Here is a 22,112-nt window from a genome sequence, read left to right on the forward strand (position 1 = left end):
CACAACCACGTGCTCTACCAACTGAGCCAGCCAGACGGCCCCATATCCTTTTACCTTTATAAGCTTCAACAATGACCACAGCATCACTGCCATGAAAAATCACCTGCAAAAGTAAGGGCCAATGAATTTTCTCTCCCTTTTTACGCTCTTATTCCTCGTTATCAAATGCCACAACCACACAAGAATGAAGAGCTTTGAAAGTACATCATATTTCATTGGGACGTCACAAAAAGTACTTCACTGTAGAAACTTTTGTTTTTTAAAAATAGCACTAGCTGTTCTACGTAAGTGATGAATGGCTAAATCTACACCTGAAACTAACATTACACTGCATGTTAACTAGCTGGAATTTAAATAAAAACTTAGAAGAAAAAAAAAGCAGCAGAGAAGCATCTACCTCTTCCTTAGGAAGATTAACACATGAGATGATATCCTTATGTGATTATGTCACTTGTATGATAGATACAAATGCAACAGAGATATAAGAATAGCACACACAAGAGATGATATCTTGCATAGCAGATAGTATATGAGGCGGTGGAACACGGAGAAAAGGGGGTGAGGAGGGGACTGGGGAATGGGAGCGAGTAGGTCACCTGTATCCTGCTACCGATATCTCCCATGAAACTACAGAGATGCTAACCTTTATTATGCTCTCAAACATCTGAGTCAGCAAAATTATTTTGCAAATGTCAATGGATTCCAACAATTTTTAAAGTGGCAGCTAATTAGGATCAGAACATTTTCTTTATCAGTAGGTAGTAGAGGCCAGGATGATGAAAAGCAGAAAGATGAACAGAATTCAGTAATTTGCCTCAAGCGTCTTGCCCACAGGGAAAGCAGTCGTGGATCCTGTGGAGGGCACTTTACGGATTGCCCTGGGTAAAGAGCAGTTCAAGTTCTCATTTTGCCCCAAGAAAGCAATGAACATATTCTACCTGGAAGGGCCAAAACTGAAAGTTAAGCTTTCCCCTACATTCAAAAATGTCTCATGTATATTACCTTGGTTGATGTTCAGAAGAATCAGCTAAGTGATACACAGCAGATATTATCACCATCACAGAGCAGAATATACCTTCCTACACAAAAAACAACCGGCAACTAGGTATCTCCAGTAACAAAAGTTCTCAGTGGAAGACCCAAGATGGGTCCAGGCTGCCTAATGACTAATCCACACTCACAGCATCATGTTCTGGTACCAGTTCTTGATATTTAGTAGAGCCGGCAGGATAAAAACAATGCTGTCAGTTTATTTCACATTCTACAACGGAAGATTCTTTAAAAGGTCTGGATTCCACCTCACTTAAGAAGCTTAATAATCCTTAGTCATTCAGATCCATTCCCACAGGGGCACCTGGGTGGCTCAGTCAGTTGAGCATCTGACTCTTGATTTTGGCTCAAGTCATGATCTCACAGTTTGTGAGATCGAGCCCCACATCAGGCTCTGCGCTGACAGTGTGAAACCTGCTTGGGATTCTCTCTCTCCCTCTCTCTGCCCCTCTCCTCTTTCTCTCAAAATAAATAAATAAACATTTAAAAAATTATTAATGCTTACAACAAAACCTAATAAATGCCTATTAGGTTTTCCTGAGATTTTAGTGCCCACAAAGATTATATACACTCCTGCTACGTCCTCCTCACTGCTTTTAGAGGCTCTCCTTTGCCACTCTCACATTTAAAAGTGGATGAAGGTAAATTGAAAAATAATAAATTCCATCTCATGATTCTGAAATGTACGGTAAACTGTAAATTCTGAAGGTCAAAAAATTCAAGATGAATTTCATTAATTAAATTACCACGTTCTAAAATATTCCATCATCTTTTTAAAACTGAATCAAAGAAAATAAGCTTTCTACAATACTTCACAGAGCTCTCAGCAAATGCTTTATTTACAGACTCTAAAAACAATTTTATACCAAAGAGATTAGAAAAGGAACATTAATATTAGTCTATAACACGGGGAAAATCTGGCTTTTTAATAAAACAAATTTTAATATATATTATGTGAGTAATTGTTATACGTGTATGTCACTATGTGGGGGTATGTATATACCTTTCAGCTTTTTAATTTAGGGGAAAGGATAAAAAGAGAACTTGAAGAAATTAATTTCCGAGTTGCCCATAAAAGTGGATTTATGAAGTAGAACGTCATAGTAGACCGTACACCTTGTGGTCATGCAGGACAGAAAGGAAACTTGAAAAAAGCATTCAATTACTTGTTCAAAGAGCTCTCTGATGGGAGTGATCACACAAGGCAGTGTACCCTGTAGCTGAACTCCCTGGGGCCAAACCCCAGTTCTGTCACTCCTTAGCGATGTGACCCTATTAGTTTGCTATTGCTGCATCAAAAATTACCACGAACTCAGCTGCTTAAAACAACGTACGTTCATCATCTCAGTTTCCGTAGGACAAGAAGGTAGCCATGGTGTTATCACCTGGGTCCTTTGCTCAGGGTCTCAGAAGTTTGTGATCTCATCTGAGGCTCAGGCTCTGCTTTCAAGCCCACCCGTTGTTTGCTGACAGGATTCTATGACTTGCGGTTGTAAAACTGGGAACCCCTCTCCCAGAGGCCACCTGCCATTCCCTACAACACGGCCCTCCCCACAACACAGCAGTGTGCTTATTCAAGGCCCAAAGAAGAGCATTTCTGGTGCTTTGAATCTCTAACCTCAGGAAAGACTTGAGTAGGTTTCCAGAGAGCTCACCTGATGAGGTCAGCCTGCCAAAGGCAATCTCGCTTTTGACGAACTCAAACCCAACTGATGAGAGACCATAGACAGTATCTGCAAACTCACTTCATCTTTGCCATGCAATGTAACCTAATCACAAGGATGTCATCCATTATATCAATGAGCCCTGCCTACACTCAAGAGGAGGGGGTTGCATAGGGGTGTGTACCCCATGGGGCAAGAATCTTCAGGAGCATCTTAGAATGCAATTCTGCTTACCACAGACAACTATCCCTCTGTATCTCACTTGTACCCTCTCAAATGGGGATAAGAGAAGTACCAATCTCAGAGAGCTGTTCAATGATTCAATGAGTTAATTTCTACAGTGCTCTTAAAGCAGTCCCCAGCACATGTAATCATTGTAATCAGTACAGAAATAATGGCTCAATAAAAATAAATAAAGGAAAACAATGGCCCATGAGTTGTTGGATCCTCAACTTTGGCCCCAGTTAAGGCTAAATTGATATAAAATTGCAAAATCTTCTGTAAGTCATCTTAGTTTCCTTTTCAAATTTTTTTTATAATTCAAAAACTTTTGTTGTCGTTAATGTTTATTTTTGAGAGAGGAAGTGTGTATGAGCATGAGCAGGGGAGAGGCAGAGAGAGGGGCAGACAACAGAACCCAAAGCAGGGTCCCGGCTCTGAGCTGTCAGCACAGAGCCTAGAGCAGGGCTCAAACCCATGAACTGTGAGATCATGACTTGTGCTAAAGTCAGACACGTAATTGACTGAGCCATCCAGGCGCCCCTTGAATTCTTTTTTATTAAAAAATTTTTTAAGTTTATTTATTTATTTTGAGAGAGGGACAGAGAGTGAGCACAAGTCGGGTAGAGACAGAAAGAGAGAGAGAACTCCAAGCAGGCTCTGCACTGTCAGCACTAATCCCGATGTGGGGCTCAAACTCACAAACTGTGACCATGACCTGAGCCAAGATCAAGAGTTGGAGGTTTAATCAACAGAGCCACCCAGGCGCCCCTCACATTCTTTTCAAAAAAATGTTTTAATGTTTATTTATTTTTGAGAGAGAGAGACAGAGCTTGAGCGGGGGAGGGGCAGAGAGAGAGAGGAAGACACAGAATCTGAAGCAGGCTCCAGGCTCCGAGCTGTCAGCATGGAGCCCGACATGGGGCTCGAACTCATGAACCACGAGATCATGACCTGAGCTGAAGCTGGACACTTAACCAACTGAGCCACCCAGGCGCCTCTCAAATTCTTTTAAAGTAACTGGACAATACGGCACCCCGGGCTTGCACTGCCACACAGTAACAGTAAGTTAGAGCTGCCATCTTCTGCACACTTCACCACTCCATCTTGCCTCACCCCCACCTACCTGATTCATTTCCACAGCTGCCCGGTCTCTACAAGCATATGCATTTCTGACTGGAAATCTAAACTGACCCCTTTCAGCCTATGCCCAGAGTACAAGATAAAGGCAGAAAAGACAGGAGTAGAGTAAAATACGCTTTTTGAAAATATTAAATGTTAAGCTTAAAAATATAAAAGGACGAAGAGCAAAAAATACACTCCCCGTGCCATTTTTTAAAAGTCAAAGGGGAATAAGCTAAGGAATCCAAATGTAGACATCAAAGAGAAACATTTCGTAGGCAGCATGTAACAACAGAAGTTTGAGATTAAACTTATTCCTTCCAGGAGTATGAAAAACTTACACTGCACTACGGATTTGGGCTCACAGTGGTATGTGACACAGGATCATCAAATGGAATAAAGGTGCCACTCTGGATTCTGAGAGCAAGGGAAGCTGTGTGTGTGTGGAAGTCTCTGGACCTTCCGTTCATTCTGCTATGAAACTACAGCTGCTCGAAAAAATAAACTTTACTTTAAAAAATAAATAAATCAACTACAAAATATGTTTAAAATGTAGTGAGACCAAAAAATTCCTCCTCAAAGTATTCTTTAATTTTTTCGAAACATCTTCAAGATGTCTTGAAAGTTTCCTCTTTCTCCCAAAATCATTCATAGAAATCTGACAATTTATTCACTCACAAAGAAGAGTAGAAACAGTTCACATTCTCACAGTGCTCTGTTCGACTTAAGAGAAAAAGTAACCATTCCTATGGATTTTATTCTCCATTCACGTAAGGTCACAAACTAGTATGTGGGATATTTTACGTGCTTTCAAAACTCTGTTAATATCCCTAAAAGTCTGTGCCACAATACTTGATTTCCTTCATCTACCACAAGCAGCTGCCTTGTATAAAAGTCCCAGAGGCGATGCTGCCATGTAAGATGATGATGTGAGGCATCTTACGCCCTTCTTGTGCAAATCACTGTGTCGTTGTCCCAGGAGAAAATTCAATTAATGACGCTTTAGCTCTGTGTGTGACAGGGTGATAAAACAAGACCAAGAGAAAGAAATAACAAAAAATATTTAAATTCATCATCTGATTATGATGGTACAAGTTAACTTGTATAAACATACATATCTATTCTTATTCTTACACTTTCAAGAATGAACTTTCAAGAGAAAACAGACGGAGGGGAGTCTTACAACTGCTTATTTTCCATTGAATTCAGTACTTTACAGCATATTTTGTCTCCATCATCCTGAACATGGTTTTTTAAAATGTACTTTACAGGGGCGCCTGGGTGGCTCAGTCAGTTAAGCATCCGACTTCAGCTCAGGTCATGATCTCACAGTTCGTGGGTTTGAGCCCCACGTCTGGCTCTGTGCTGACAGCTAGCTCAGAGCCTGGAGCCTGCTTCGGATTCTTTGTCTCTCCCTCTCTCTGACCCTCCCCTGCTCACACTGCCTCTCTCTCTCTCTCTCTCTCTCAGAAATAAATAAAATATAAAAAAAATAATAAAATAAAATGTACTTGACGCACTTGGAACCATGCCAAATGAGGGCAAACTGTCTCTGAAAAATAAATAACAGGAGCGCCTGGGTGGCTCAGTCGGTTAAGCGTCCGACTTCGGCTCAGGTCATGATCTCACGTGGTTCATGGGTTTGAGCCCCACATCGGGGTCTGTGCTGACAGCTAGCTCAGAGCCTGGAACCTGTTTCAGATTCTGTGTCTCTCTCTCTCTGACCCTCCCCTGCTTATGCTGTCTCTCTCTCTCTCTCTCTCAGAAATAAAAACATTAAAAATAAATAAATGAATGAATGAATAAGTAGATAGATAGATAGGTAACATTAAAAAAAAAAAAGTGAAGGGCTTAGTCTTTTAGTACTTCCTGAACAGGAATGACCTTTAACATCACGTGGGGTAGGTTTTCTAAATTACACATGTCTAAACAGGATTCTAAGTATTCCACAAAAATGAGTATACTTATTTGTGGCTTAATATTTATATCAGTTATTAGAGTAATTAGATTTTAGATTTTACACATCTCTATAGCATTAAACAGAATGGAAGACAATAAAAGCTGGTTCTACATCAACATTTTTATTACTAGTAGCCTGCTGTCATTAGATATTAATTCTATTGGTTTCTCTTAACAGCAAAGGAATAGAGTAATTCAAAATTATAAAACTTCTTGTGGGTTTTAATGGACTCCTCTTCCCTTTGATTCTAGTATTAGATAAAGCACTAAGTCATTTAAATCAGTGTTTTGTAGTTAAAGATTTTTAAAGAGTAGCATGCAACAAACTGCACTTAATAAGTAATGATACAATAAGATTAGCAAAGCAGTGGAAACTGGCAAGAAAATCTATAACTTTATTTGATGGAAGAATCAAGTTCAAGTGAACCTTTTCCATAAAACTCTCAAAAGTACTTTCTCTCCATGATGAAAATGGAAGCAATCCCTCTATTAAAAAAAAAGTCCTGAAGAACTTAATAAATACATCCAAAGAACATGCCTTTCTTTGAATTCTTTTATACTTTAAGTCTGTGCCCCAAATTACAATTATCCACTTAGAATAACAACTAATAATTGGAAAAGTGGGAGGAGACACCAATCACCCACTTAAACAGGACTCCTTTTAGAATACCTTGGTCCCACATTTCCGCAACCAAAAAAGAAGTTTTTTTATATAAAAGTTACTGAGCCATCTATAATCCAATTGGAAAGACCACTTACTGTTTTAAAGAAACCATGCAAACATAGGCAAATGTTTTAATTAAGAGGCAGAGCTAGCGTCTGGCCGTGGCGCGGCTCACGACGACACGCCTACTCCCAGCTGTAGACTGGCAACACTCAAGCAGCTGCAGTAATTGGAGATGCAGACCAACACATGCTAATTTGGCTGGGCCAACTAATTGGTAGGTATGCTACATTTCTAACAAAATATCCACCCATATTACAGATGTTGTTCTCTATCGGCGAAAACGACTGGTAACAAACAGTAATGAAGTTGAAATGAGGTATTTAGTTGGAAAGCTTTGCAGCGGGATCCCACATTAGCTTAGAAAACCACTTGTGCCACAATTGGAACAGAAACTAAATTTCAAAAGTATCTTTTGGAGCAAGGTGATGAACGCAAAGAGGTTTTGCTATAGCTCTTCAGTCACCAAAATAGCACTTGTTAGGGGACACATCCCCCTTAACCATACCAGGCCCCGTGCAGACATGCAAAAAGATTTAGTCCTGTTTTTTTCTTTAAAGCCTAATGCAGGGGCGCCTGGGTGGCTTAGTCAGTTAAGCGTCCGACTTTCACTTAGGTCATGATCTCGCGGTTCGTGGGTTCGAGCCCCGCATTGGGCTCTGTGCTGACTGCCAGCTCAGAGCCTGGAGCCTATTTCAGAGTCTGTATCTCCCTTTCTCTCTGACCCTCCCCTGCTCACGCTATCTCTCTCTCTCTCTCTCTCCTGGAAATAAATAAAAAATATTAAAAAAATAAAAAATAAAGCCTAATGCAGACCAAACAATATTTATAGACATGTGCAAAGATAATGATTATATTTACCAAGAAATCTATAATGGTAAAAAGGAGGGGGTATGGGGCGCTTCTGGTTCCAGCATGATGGTTTAAAAAAGACTAGATTTACTCCATCACCTTAAACTTAAAAAAAAAAATGGACAAAATATATGAAACAATGGTTTTCTGTCCCTAGAAGACAGACAGTTCAGGGCAGCAATACCCAAGAAAAGGGAAACAAATGAGGTGAGCCCTACAGCTGCCCTAATTTACTGCCTAGACATTTCCTAGACCAGAATAAAGAAGAACTCAAACAGAGATCAGCAGTTCCCCCAGAGTTAAGGAAACAGATTTGAGCATGTAAGGAAGACAGAGCTGCTAGAATTTACCAGACAGCATGAGCCAGACGAACAGCAAGAAAAACAGGGGTAAAACAAGATCAAGAGTGGGGTTCCTGACTGGATCAGTCAGTGGAGTGTGCAACTTTTGATCTTGGGGTTGTGGATTCGAGCCCTAAGTTGAGTGTAGAGATTACTTGAAAACAAAATCTTTAAAATTTTTAAGACACACACACACACACACACACACACACACAAGAGCACACGATATTCTTTGCTCCCTTTTTCACAGCATTGCCTTCCATGGTTTCAGCTGGCCACAATCAACTATGGTCTGGAAGCAGATGATTCTCCTTCTGATGAATCGTCAAAAGGTCCATAGTAGCCTAATGCTAGATCACAATGCCTATGCCATTCATCTCGTCTCATCCCATCTCATCATGGAGGCATTTTATCATCTCGGACCATCACAAGAAGAGGGAGTCCAGTACAATAAGATATTTTGAGAGAAAGACTGCATTCACATACTTCTGTTGTTGTGATTATTCTACTTTATTATCTTTGCTGTAAATCTCTTATTGTGCCTAATTTATAAATTAAACTTTAGCATAAGTATGCATGTATAGAAAAACACATAGTTTATACTGGGTTCAGTGCAATCTGTGACACCCACGAGGGGTCATGGAACATATCCACCACAAACAAGGAGGGCCGCTGTATGTTTAAAGAAGTAGACGTGAAAATTTTTAAAAGAGATAAGGGAGATATAAAAATGCCCTAAAATTTTTTATTGAGAGAAAAATAATGTCTGGATTTTAAAAAAATACACTAACAGGATTAACAGCCAGTTAGACACTAGACAGAGAAAGATTAGTGAATGTGAAAGGACAGCAATAGATACTTTCGAAAATGGTATCCAAAGAGAAGAGATACCAAAAACAAACAAACAAACAAAAAAGACACCAGTAAGTTGAGAGAGAACTTTAATCCATTAATATATGTAGAAGATTCCTACAAAAAGAATGAAGGATAAAAAAAAGAATTTGATGGGGGTGCCTGGGTAGTTCAATTGGTTAAGCGTCTGACTTCAGCTCAGGTCATGATCTTGTGGTTCATGGGTTCAAGCCCACGCTGGGCTCTGTCCTGACAGCTAGCTCAGAGCCTGGAGCCTGCTTCAGATTCTGTGTCTCCCTCTCTCTCTGACCCTCCCTGCTCACGCTGCCTCTCTCTCTCTCAGAAATAAATAAAACATTAAAAAAATTTTTTAAATAAAGAATTTGATGGCCCCAATTTTTCCAAATGTAATGAAAACTATAAACACATTAATCTAAGCTCAATAAACTCCAAATCAGAGAAATATGATGAAAAGTAAACCAAAGGACAAATTACTTAAAACCAGTGATAAAGAGAACAATCTTAACAGTGAAAGAAGAAAAAAGTGTCTCAGACAAGATGGTAAAAAAGATGGGAATGACAGCAGATTTCTCAAAAACATGACAGACCAGAATGCAGGGAAGCACAGTAAAATACTAAAAGGGGGCAAAAAAGAATCTGTCAGCTTAAGATTTTATACCCAGAGAAAATACATTTCAAAAATAAAGATTTTTGTTCAAACTTACAAAAAGAATTCATCATTAGCAGACCAGGACTATAAGAGATATAAAAGGAAGTCTTTCAGACAGGGGGAAAAAAGAAGAAGGAAAAAAAAAAACCAACACCAAGATCCTTGACTAAATTATGTATCTATACAAAGGAATGAAGAGCGTCAGAAAATATTGTGTAAATACAAAAGACTTAAAAAAAAGAAATTTAATTCTCTTTAAAATACGGTTGACTATTTATGGCAAATATAATGTTATACAATTCATAATATACACAGAAATAAAACATATGGGGAATGGAAATATACTGTCATCAGGTTCTCATGCTCTACATAAAATAGTAGCAGATTGTGACAAGCTAATGATATATACTGCAAAGTCTAAAGCAATCACTAAACACAAAGAGAAAAGATGTACAGCCATGGAAGGAAATAATGTGGAATTATTTTTTAAAAACCATACTATTATTCCAACATAAGCAGAAAAAGACAAAACAAGGGAAAAAGAACAGACAAGATGAATAGAAAACAGAGTAAATGGGTAGGTCTTAACCCAATTCTATCAACAATAACATTAAATGTAAATGGTCTGAGAACCCCAATTAAAAGGCAAAAGTCATCAAATTGGATGTTTTTTTAAAAAGACTAAACCTATGCTGTCTACAAGAAACCTACTTTAAATAGAAAGCATACAGAGGTTAAAAGTAAAGACAGAAAGAAATATTTACCATGCTAGATCTAATCAAAAGAAAGATAAAGTTGATTTCAGTGCAAAGAATATTACCAAGAATAAGGAAGGTCATTTCATAACGATAAAGGAATGAATTCATCAGAGAACAGAACACCCTTCAATGTTAATGCATCTAATAACAAAGAAATAGACACACAGAGACAGACAAATCCATAATTCTAGTTGGAGATTTCAACTCTCCTCTCACAATAACTGATAAGAGCAAGTAGACAGAAAAATCAATGAAGATACAGGTTTGAACAATACTGTCAACCAAGTGCTTTATATTTTAAAAAGCCTCTTCTTAGTGGCTATGGAGACTAATCAGTGCTCCCTTAAATCTGAGAAGAGAAAATTCAAGAACTACCAGACAAGGACAAAATTTCTAATGCTTTAAATGTGCTGGGAATTTCAGAAAAATCATTCTCACAGAAATGGCCTGCTTGAGCAGTGACCATTAAAAAATTCAGACAGACATTTAGCTAGTAAGTAATAGTTATTTTTTAAATGCTCTACTAAACTTTTGAAGTACTTTAAATGATTGATAAATAATTATATAAGAATCCAAAATCCTAATCAAGTTAATCCTTGGCCAAATTAGAACTGGTTCGATCATTATAATTTTACAAGTGGCTATGTCTTCTCTCTGATCGTATCACAGACTGAAATATAATGTCACTATAACATTTCATTCTTTGAATTTTTAACTTTTCTACATAGGTTTTATCAGCTAGCTATATTATCACTGCTTCCACAAACGAAAGCTATGAGAAATGGTGTCTTTTATGACTCTTCTAAACTTCAGACAATGCTGCAAATCCTTTGATGTTACTCGTCATGTCCTCTATCATAAAACTTTCAAACATCATCTCTCTGACAAACTTGGTATCAATAATGATCATATTGCTCTGCATTGTCAACTTAAATATAACTTCTATGGTTCTTAATTGATCCTAAGATACTACACTAATATCATAGTGAGTTAAAGAAAAAAGCATCTCTGATTACCTGGACAATTTCTTTTTTTTTTTTTTTTTAATAGTTTATTGTCAAATTACTTTCCACATAACACTCAGTGCTCATCCCCACAAGTGTCCTCCTCCATGCCCATCCCCCCCTCCCCCCACATCCATCAGTCCTCAGTTTTTGTCAGCATTCAAGAGTCTCTCATGGTTTGCTTCTCTCCCTTTCCCCCACCATTTCTGCCCTTCTTCTCCCCCTTGTTCCTCCGTCAAGTTCCTCCTAATCCTCCTATACGTGCAAACATATGATATTTGTCCTTCTCTGCCTGACTTATTTCGCTCAGCATAACACCCTCAAGGTCCATCCATGTTGCTACACATGGCCAGATTTCATTGTTTCTCATTGCCATGTAGTATTCCATGGTATAGATAAACCACATCTTCTTGATCCATTCATCTGTTGATGGACACTTAGGCTCTTTCCATGTTTTAGCTATTGTGGAGAGTGCTGCTATGAACATTGGGGTACATGTGCTCCTATGCATCAGCATTTCTGTATCCCTTGGGTAAATTCCTAGCAGTGCTATTGCTGGGTCATAGGGGAGTTCTACTGTTAGTTTCCTGAGGAACCTCCACACTGTTTTCCAGAGGGGCTGTACCAGTTTACATTCCCACCAACAGTGTAGGAGGGTGCCCGTTTCTCCACATCCTCGCCAGCATCTAGAGTTCTCTGATTTGCTCATTTTAGCCACTCTGACTGGTGTGAGGTGGTATCTCAGTGTGGTTTTGATTTGTATTTCCCTGATGAGGAGGGATGCTGAACATCGTTTCATGTGTCTGTTGGCCATCTGGATGTACCTGGACAATTTCTAAAGACTGAAATTCTTAAAGAAAACGCCAATTGGGATGGCAAAGTCAATGTGGTATGTAAATTTTCTTATAATGTAATAACAGACATAGAGTTAATACATTGTAAGCTTCAGGTGAAACTGTTAACTTATCTATATATATATGTGTAAGTATATAATATATTAAAATCAACAAAGAAAGCTTATGAATTAAACAGTTTGAAACCAGTTGTTGAGAAGAAACTTGATCTTTGATAATATAGTCTTTGCTTAATGAGAAAGCTATAAAAAAAATTATTCTGAACCTCTAGTAGGCAGACTGGCCAACAAAGGTTCCTTATCTCCTCAAAACACTCTCACTTTCTAACAGCCTGTTAACTTTTTAAGCTTTTGTGTTGACTTTTGTCATACCCTTGAATCGTTTTTTTTAAACAAGTTTCTCGTTTCTAAAAAAGCTGGATTTCCTAATAATTATTGTTTCTTGTGGCTATGTTTTATTTTAATTACTGTCACTCTAAACTAAGACTCTAATCATTTCTTGTCTTGGATACCTGTGACCTGTATTTTGCTCTAACCTCTAGTCTCCTGGCAACTCTTTATGCTACTGCCTTTTCAAATTTGGGCCACAAAATGAAAAATAATAAAACTGATTAAGACATATTTTATACCCAAGCTATCATTGGTATTTCCCCAATAGCCACTAGGTAGCAGAGAGGGCATTGGGGAAAAAACTAAATTCTTTACATCTTTAATTAGCTCAGCTCTCTAATGAGAGCTGTTCTGTTTATTAAGCCCAAAACATGGGCAGAGACCAGATGTGACTAATAATGAGTATCATTCAACATGTGTGTACTTTTCAGGATACCAGAAACATAGTCATGATCCTGTGTATATAGTAGACTGGCCACACAACTATGAACAAAGTGATACATAAGATTATGTTTCTTTTTTAAATTTTCTTTTTTAATGTTTTTATTTATTTTTGAGAGAGACAGAGACAGAGACAGAGCGAGTGAGGGAGGGGCAGAGAGAGAGACAGGAAGACACAGAACCTGAAGCAGGCGCCAGCCTCTGAGCTGTCAGCACAGAGCCTGACACAGGGCTTGATCTCACGAGCTGTGGTATCATGACCTGAGCCAAAGTCGGACGTTCAACTGACTGAGCCACCCAGGTACCCCAAGATTATGTTTCTAAGTATAAAATACTCTTGCTAATTGGTGGCAATTTTAAAACACACTTTATAGAAGTCCTTGGAGCTTGATCACTGCCTTTAGTGTCCATCATAAGGATCCTGCCCTAAGGAAAATTGTTGACTAAATCATTAATTAGCTCTTTATTACACCAGAATAGGGTATTCTATTCTGACACAGTTAATTACTATAATAATGAACAAGAGACCATCAGTCCTATTAACAGGTGGTTCCTACATTTCCTTCAAGTTTGCCAAAAGCTAGAGGCCCATAAGCTGCAGGTCAGAAAATACAGTCTTTAGGAAGAAACATCCAAAGAATAATAGCCTCAGCAGAGGCCTGTTGGGGTGCACCTGACTGTCACAGATGCTGTAAAAAAATCAACTCCTGGGTCAGACTTCCTTCCCAGTATAACCTGACACTGCCACCGAGCTCAGACTATGGAACAGATGATACTAGGAAACTGAGTCAGTACCTACAGAAGAACTCTCTTTATTTGAAAATCAGATACCAGCATGCTTTTGACCCAAGATCCAATAGAACAAGAATGAATTTTGCAGCTGAAGGAAAGAGTGGTTTTGAGAAAATAGTTTTCTGTCTTCATTTTTCACTACCCCTCTTTTGTGACTGGCTGTGCCGGGGCAGACAGGGATAAAGCACTCTTTGAATGGTATGCTGCTCATACTGATCCCTCAGAAATCAGGAAAAATATTCTCTGAGACACCTTAATATGACTTATAAACTGCAGTAGATTATATTTTCCAGATCCAGATTTTATTTTCCAAAAATATCTCCCTTCCCACACATTCTTTTCCAACATTACCTTGTCTCTCTTCCATCAAGAGGTGGAGTCTATTCCTCTCCCCTGGAACCTGGGCAGGCTCATGTCTGCTTTGACCGATAGAATACGGCAAAAATGCTGCTATATGAATTCTGAGAGTAGGTCACAAAAGGAGGTCAGCTTCTGCCTCCTTGTCTTGCCACATTCACCGCAAGGCATGATAGTTCCCCTCCAGGGGAGGCCGACTCCCCTGATCTGGCCGTGCTAGAGAGGCTACGCAAAGGCATTCCACTCAACAGTCCCAGCGGAGTCTGGCTTTCCAGTCATTCCCTATCATGGCCCCAGCCCTGTGAGAGACGCCATCTTAAATCTTTTGTACCAGCCTCTCCGCTACCCGAGCACTACTTAGGGAACTCAGTAATGTCATGAGAAGCAAAAGATTATGTCCTCCCAGTCCTGGTAAAACTAATCAGCAGAATTTTTGAGCACCTTAAATGGTTATTTCACATTGATAAGTTTGGGGTGGTTGTTACACAGCAATAGCAACTGGAACATAAACTATGAAATTATTTAGGGAAATTTAAAGATGGAAATTGTATAGCAGATACAACACATATTGACTGGCCTTGTGTGCAAAACTAATCAGAACAACGGTCAGAGAGTATACACGTCTTTCCTGAGTTCTTTCACCTTACATGGCAATGTAACTATTTGCATAGGCTCAGTAAGAATCTATCTTTCTGGGGAGCCTATGGGTGGCTCAATCAATTAAGTGTCCAACTCTTGGTTTCGGCTTAGGTCATGATATCGAGGTTCTCGAATTCAAGCCCCACAATGGGCTCTGCACTGGCAGCACAGAGGCTGCTTGATATTCTCTCTCTCCTTCTCTCTCTGCCCCCGCCCCCTCACACTAGCATGTACGCAAACTCTTTCTCCATCTCAAAATAAATTAAAAAAAAAAAAAAAGAATCTATCCTTCTTCCTGCAAGGATATAATTAAATAAAACAAATTTGTAACCATGACCATACCAGAAATGTTTCATTTAACGGTAAATCTCATTTAATTAGGCATGACAAGCGCACTAGTAAGAACAATAATTACACTCCAATATGTAGAAACAATACTTTCAAAGCAGCTATCCTGGTACCTGCTCGATGGCTTGTGGAATCTCAGTAGTACAGAACGTCACTTTCTTCAAACATCGACAAATTTGGGGATCTTGGAATAGAAAGATACCTGCCCAATCACAGGTACCACAGGCAAAACCAATGAAGGCAAACAGGCTGGTTTTGGGTTCCTGGTGGTTCCTTACCTTAGATTTTTGTGAATTGTAAGGGCAATAAAAATATTTCTGGTATTACAGAAGCAACAGAAAAATATGTATGACTAGGGGCAGGATGAGATTAACTCTCTGATCCTAACACCATGTGATTCTAGTTTAATTAAACATGAAAATAAAATGTTCACTAATACCTTGTTGTCCCTATAAAAATGAACTAAGCTAAATGTAACAAAGCATCATAATAACAGTATTGATAGTGCATCAGGAAATTGTGAAACAAACATATTTGGTGAAATCTACACTTAACTATACAGATTTGATCATAAGCAAGATATGAAAAAGTGAAACTGATTATTTTTCTACCATACTCTATTCCTGTCACTACAGACCAGTAAGATTTACATTTCTAAAAGCTTTACATTTCAAGAGATCATGGAATTATATGGCCATGCCAAAGCTTTACAACCTGACATAAGTTAACAACAACAAAAAAAGAGAAATACCATATTTGGATACTTGGGGGTTTTTAAATCAAAGACAGAGATGTGTGGTTTTTAAAATCGAACCTGATAAAGTGTACGCAATCAGAATTACCAACTGCCACATAAGAATAGGAACTGTTAAATATCACCATCTCTTCATTCTGTGAGCCACTAGGTTGTTCTGAAAGCTAGTCCTCTTAGCATTGTGCTTTATTGTAAGTAAAAATTACCTCAGAGTTCCAAAATTAGGAGTTTTTTTCTTTGACAAATCAAACTCGACAAAAATACTGAATATATTAATAATTCTGGCCAACAAAGATAACAAAATAAGCTTATTATATATGTGTTGCCTCTCAGCTTGTATTAATTCAACGGGTGACAGGTATCCTTACAAAGAAGTGTAATTTCATCTGAGCAGTAGATCCTGAGAAAGCACTTATCCATTGTTGGCAAAACATTTAGTTCCCTACTAAATTATATATAACCCTCTAAAATTTTTTTCTGAAGAACTCTGATAAGTAGGCTGTCCTCCACACTCACAAGGAATTGCTTCTAAAGAAACAGAATCCACAAGTTTACATAACGACAGTGGAGAGTCAGAAGGTGAGGAGCCCAGATGAAGTCCTTATTTTTTCTCAATTGGCATGTGGTTTCTTGTTCAGTCTCCTCCTTTCCTCTTTTCTTCTTTCAATCATATAGGGAAGGAGGGATGAATTTAACCTCCTGGAGTGAATGTTAGGAGTTGGACTAGAAGGGCGTCTGGGTGGCTCAGTCGGTTAAGCGTCCGACTTTGGCTCAGGTCATTGATCTCGCGGTTTGTGGGTTCGAGCCCTGCATTGGGCTCTGTGCTGACAGCCAGCTCAGAGCCTGGAGCCTGTTTCAGGCTCCCGTATCTCCCTCTCTCTCTGATCCTCCCCTGCTCACACTGTCTCTCTCTCTGTCTCAGAAATAACTAAAACACGTTTAAAAAAAATTAAAAAAAAAATAAAATAGAGTCGGACTAGAAGAGACAAGACAGCCTAGTTAAACTAACTTGCTTGACTTGTGTTTCCTTACTGAAGACTGACAGATGCAGAAATTGGTATCAGGAGTGGGATTCCCGAAAACAGACCTCAAAGGACTTGGGTATTGGTTTGATTTGATCCATAATGCCACATCACCATTAATCAAATTAATGCTGACTGNTCAGTCGGTTAAGCGTCCGACTTTGGCTCAGGTCATTGATCTCGCGGTTTGTGGGTTCGAGCCCTGCATTGGGCTCTGTGCTGACAGCCAGCTCAGAGCCTGGAGCCTGTTTCAGGCTCCCGTATCTCCCTCTCTCTCTGATCCTCCCCTGCTCACATTGTCTCTCTCTCTGTCTCAGAAATAAATAAAACACGTTTAAAAAAAATTAAAAAAAAAATAAAATAGAGTCGGACTAGAAGAGACAAGACAGCCTAGTTAAACTAACTTGCTTGACTTGTGTTTCCTTACTGAAGACTGACAGATGCAGAAATTGGTATCAGGAGTGGGATTCCCGAAAACAGACCTCAAAGGACTTGGGTATTGGTTTGATTTGATCCATAATGCCACATCACCATTAATCAAATTAATGCTGACTGTGGATTATAACAAAGTATCCACTGAAGAAATGCCTTAAGGGACCAAGTGGCTGTCACATTTGAGTTGGGCAGAAATGAGGAGTATAAAGACTGTGGTATGGCACGGTTTCTGAATGCACTGAAGCACTCACTGAAAGAAAATGACAAGCTTGGGTCTTTAAACATTCAGCTCCCATTTATGAACAGAGAACGTCAATGGCAGTCCTAATAGAAACCTCCACGTCTTATAGCCACAGAGCTCACCTTGCTCACGTCGGATTTAACTATGCCACTTGGACAGTAATAATGTAAGCTGACCTCCACAGACTCACCATGTCTCACGTATGAACGTGAAAGCACTGAACGAGACTTGGGATGGGGATATCTGGGTGAACTCAGCTGAAGCCAAGGATCTTGAACCCCCAAGCTATTGAGAGCCTCCCTTGCCAGTGGAAATAGAAATAGCCTGATCATCTGTGTCTGAGGAGATTACCTTTCCCCAGGCTGAGCAACCTGCACCTACCTCATGATAACTCTTAAGGGCAGTTTCCTTGCAGGAGAATTCCTCTTCTCAAGATCAAGATCTCTTACTGTTACGTGGGGTAAGCTCACAACATTCTTTGGGGAATAAGTAAGTATAAAGTCTGATCCATGAAGTAATAACTTAATACACAAAAATAATTGCAAAAGTTGGCTAATTTGTGTTGGTAGATACCCAGGAAATCTGTGTGAGGATGATTTTTGGAGTGATTCTAAGAGATCAAAGAAAACATAATATAATGCCAGATTGGGATATTTTTAAAAATATGAATCACTTACCAGATCTTTAAGACTTCCTGGTTAGTATATGCAACTGGAAGGGCCCCTAAGAGTTAAGTTGGCTGGCTGACTGAGACCCGGACTCCATGACAGCCTTCCACTTAGGAAGACTGGGAGGCCCCAACTTCCCTGTCATAACATAAGAGGCAGAAACCCAAAGGCTCAAGAGAACAGGTATATTGGAGTGGATTTATCGTGTGCAACTTGCACACACAACCCATCCACCACCACACTCCATTAGAGGGCCCAGTGGATTCTCTCTTCACTAAGTCTCCAGCTTCATAACCGAAGTGCCATTATCTGGGCAAAAGGTTATTAGTCGGGCCCTTTAACACCCCGTCAGTCACGGAACTCACCACGTTGCTAGAAAATAAGAACCTCTCCATGTTCTCCCCCCTTGTTTCTTCTATGGCACTATTACAAACTCCAAGTATTTAAGTTATTTGTCTGGTTTGTTCTGTTTTGTTTGCTTTTTTTTTTTTTAACCTATTTTTCTTTCCTCTGTCTCCTCAACTAGCACATAAATTCCATGAAAGCAGAGACGCCTCTATTATGTTCACCAGTTCACCACTGTATGCCGACTGCCTAGCACAGTACCTGGTGCGCAGGCACTCAAGAAGGATGTGTTGAAGTCATAAACAGTTGCTCTTTGTCCACATTAAATTCTGGTCCTCCTTTCTCATGGAATAGATATGTTCCCAAAAACACTATCCTCCCAAAGAGAAGATTTACATGCGAGTTAAAAACTAGCAGAGGCGTCTACAATCTCCTCTTTGTATATCTTCAGCTTAGAACCACTCCTCTTTGTATTTCTTCAGCTTAGAACCAGTGACCTGGTCTGCTGATACCACCTCTTTCATTCGTTTATATGATGCCCAGAAAAACATAATAAAGGTCAATTCAGTGTGTCACCATCTGTCCCTTCATGAGAATGTTTGAACTGGATTCTGTCTTTATCCAGAACATCTCTGCCCACAGTCACATGTCACTTCACATCACAAGTTAATAAATTCTCAAATATCATTAAACTATACGTGACTCGTTGAGCAATTTTTGTACAAGCTGGAGCACTTTCGCAAAGACAGTCATGAGGTAGTTTTTACTTGTTTCTGTATCAGGTAGATGGTGTACTCCTTCAGATCACAGCATTTCAAAATTCAACATTCCCTTTAATCAAAGGTTCTGTTTTCCAACTATGAACATTTACTTCTAGCACCCAATAGATGCTTTCATTAGCTACCAATTTTGCCCACACACATGCACAAACACAACATTTTTATCACTATAAGTGGTCATTATTCACATGATCACAGGTAACTAAGAAGGAAACAGTATTAAGATCTAGGCAATATGTTATATGTTAAGTTCAACTATTCTCTAACTTAACTGCCTCAGGCTCCTTAGCGCCATGGCTTACTTCATATTCACACCTTAGCAAAAATGCAAAACACTCTATGCCTTAGACCTTCAGCCTGTGTTAACGTGGTTCAAACCTTCAAAGTTAAAATCTTTAAATGCCAAAGACACAAAGAGCTGTGCTCCCAGCAGTGTTTAAAAAAATGATAAAAAAAAAAAAGAGACTTAACATATTTACACACAATGTTATACGTCAATTATATCTCAATGAAAAAAAAAACAAATCCAGTAGAACTCCTCTCTCATCTGAAAGAATAGGACCAGTTTGTTAGGTGGCTACTCACAGAAGTTATTTAAACCAAGAATCCTAGAGAATGATAAATATACATGTAACCATCTTATTTAATTTAAACTGTGTATAAATGTAATTCATTCACCAGTTCTCTGTGCGGGACCCCTGCCTTACATCTGAGTTGAGATCTGCTGACTGGTATTCCAGTCTCTCCTGCACAACCCACGCCCGTAGTGCATCATTTATGACTGCAGTTTTCAGTTTAAAGTGCAGCAAAAATTTCAACACAGATGAAACAATCGGAGAGCAAATTTAGCCAATTTCTTACTATCATTTTTTCCCATTATTTTACATTTGTCTTGTCCACTCCTAATTTGACAGGCAATTTTTGAAAGAACTCGCCTTTCTCACTTTTTCTCAGGGCATTCAAATTAGTTTTCGTAGCAACAACTCCCCTTTTGAAAGCAAATATTGCATCAGTTTGCAGAACATTAAATAATAAAGGCACTCGGCATAAGTTTGGGAACGCACTTGGCTGACTCTTAAAGCAAATAATTTGACTCGTGGGGGTAAAAGCATACAAGCATCACACTGAGAAGCCTACTGGCTGCCAACAGCACACTGGGGACCATCAGGATGTGCTACCAAGGAAATCGACACACGGCTTTATCCACCTGCTTGGTTAATTAGACATCAGTTCAGAATCTTTGCTATACAGTAATTCAGGTCTCCAGCATTGCTGGCTAAGAAGAAAGCTCAGAAGAGTCCCCTCCACATGTAGATAGGCTGCCTTTTATATTTTTCTTCAATTATATATGATATACATTTAGAGACAATGATGTCAAAGAGTTAAAAAAAAAAAAAAAAGCAAGAATACTGAAATAAAGCAACAGAAAAGGAATTCAGGTGTTTAAGTAGAGCATGATAAAATAATCAGAGATTCTGATTCCTAACAGCAACTAATTGAGTCAGTAAAACACCTTTTAAGGAAATTTTAACAGTTCCATATGAATTTGAAAAAAGAACTGATAACCCATTTGAAAACATCCCTTCAACAACATAAGAAAAAAGCTTTCGGAACTGTAAATAAATATCAGTGCCAGATACCTACATGAAAACATTCACCTTAGATTAGCTGTATTCCTTTTGTAAACATGAAAGCAGGAGACAGTGTGAGGAGATACTTACTTATCTCACTGGAAACTTGATTCAGTTTATCCTGTGATCTGCTGATAAGGACAATCTTCATTCCATGTTTTGCTAACTGAAACAATTAAAAACAAACAAACACGGAACAGTTGAATCACAGCTGTACATTTCATTAAGAGACAGATATCAGATATATTCTCATTAAAAAAAAACTTGATCATATGATATACCCAACTAAAAAAACCAATAAACCCAAGTGGTAATAAATGGACAAATCAAATGAAGACTTTACAAAAGGAATCCCCGTAGGGGTATGAAGCAAGTATATAAACATCAAAGTGTCTCATAAGGAGTAAGATTTTTTTACTTTTCATTTTGTACCCTTCTACACTGCGTTAGTTTTTTTAAATCATAAATATCTATTACTTCTATTATTTAAAAGCTAGCTTTAGGGGTGCCTGGGTGGCTTAGTCGGTTAAGCGTCCGACTTTCGCTTAGGTCATGATCTCGCGGTTCGTGGGTTCGAGCCCCGCATCGGGCTCTGTGCTGACTGCCAGCTCAGAGTCTGGAGCCTATTTCAGAATCTGTGTCTCACTCTCTCTCTGACCCTCCCCTGCTCATGCTGTCTCTCTCGCTCTCCTAGAAATAAATAAAAATATTAAAAAAAAAAAAAGCTAGCTTTAAAAAAGATTTTGTTTTAAACTGGATACATAAAGACTGGAAGATGGGCAAAGAAAACTACAGTTAATATGGTATAAATTCCTAAAACTAGAAGACATTTTTAAAACTTTTATTTAGGCATGATACTTCATGGACAACAAAGGCAAACTAAAGTAGTTAATTGTATAAAATAAAGAATTTCCTGGAAAACACCTGTGTGTAGACACAGAACTATGTAAGTGCTATATAAACTGAGTAAGATATATAGGAATGTGGTTTCAACCCCAGAAACACATAAATAGAGAAGCAGAGGAAGACACACTGATACATATGAAACTTTTTAGTGAACTATTCCAAACTGTATATAAATGAACAATAAATTAGGTACTTAAACTAAAAGTAATTCAGTACACAGATATTCCAGTCCTGAATCCTAAAGTCAGTTTTTATTAATGAGCAGTTTCGTAAATGAGAAAATATAGAAAAACATT

At 38.7% G+C, this 22,112-nt stretch overlaps 1 protein-coding gene across 1 annotated transcript in view; it reads right to left on the reverse strand.

Annotated features, from left to right (window-relative positions):
- HSD17B12 (hydroxysteroid 17-beta dehydrogenase 12) overlaps positions 1–22,112 on the reverse strand; it is a 162,679-nt gene that overhangs the window by 79,675 nt on the left and 60,892 nt on the right. The window contains exon 3 of the mRNA XM_077767467.1: positions 21,001–21,076. Within this exon, the coding sequence (XP_077623593.1) occupies positions 21,001–21,076 (76 nt within the window). The remainder of the gene's footprint in view (positions 1–21,000; positions 21,077–22,112) is intronic.

The sequence above is a fragment of the Crocuta crocuta genome, unplaced genomic scaffold, assembly GCF_008692635.1.
Source record: "Crocuta crocuta isolate KB4526 unplaced genomic scaffold, BGI_CrCroc_1.0 scaffold330, whole genome shotgun sequence".
Lineage (NCBI taxonomy): Eukaryota > Metazoa > Chordata > Mammalia > Carnivora > Hyaenidae > Crocuta > Crocuta crocuta.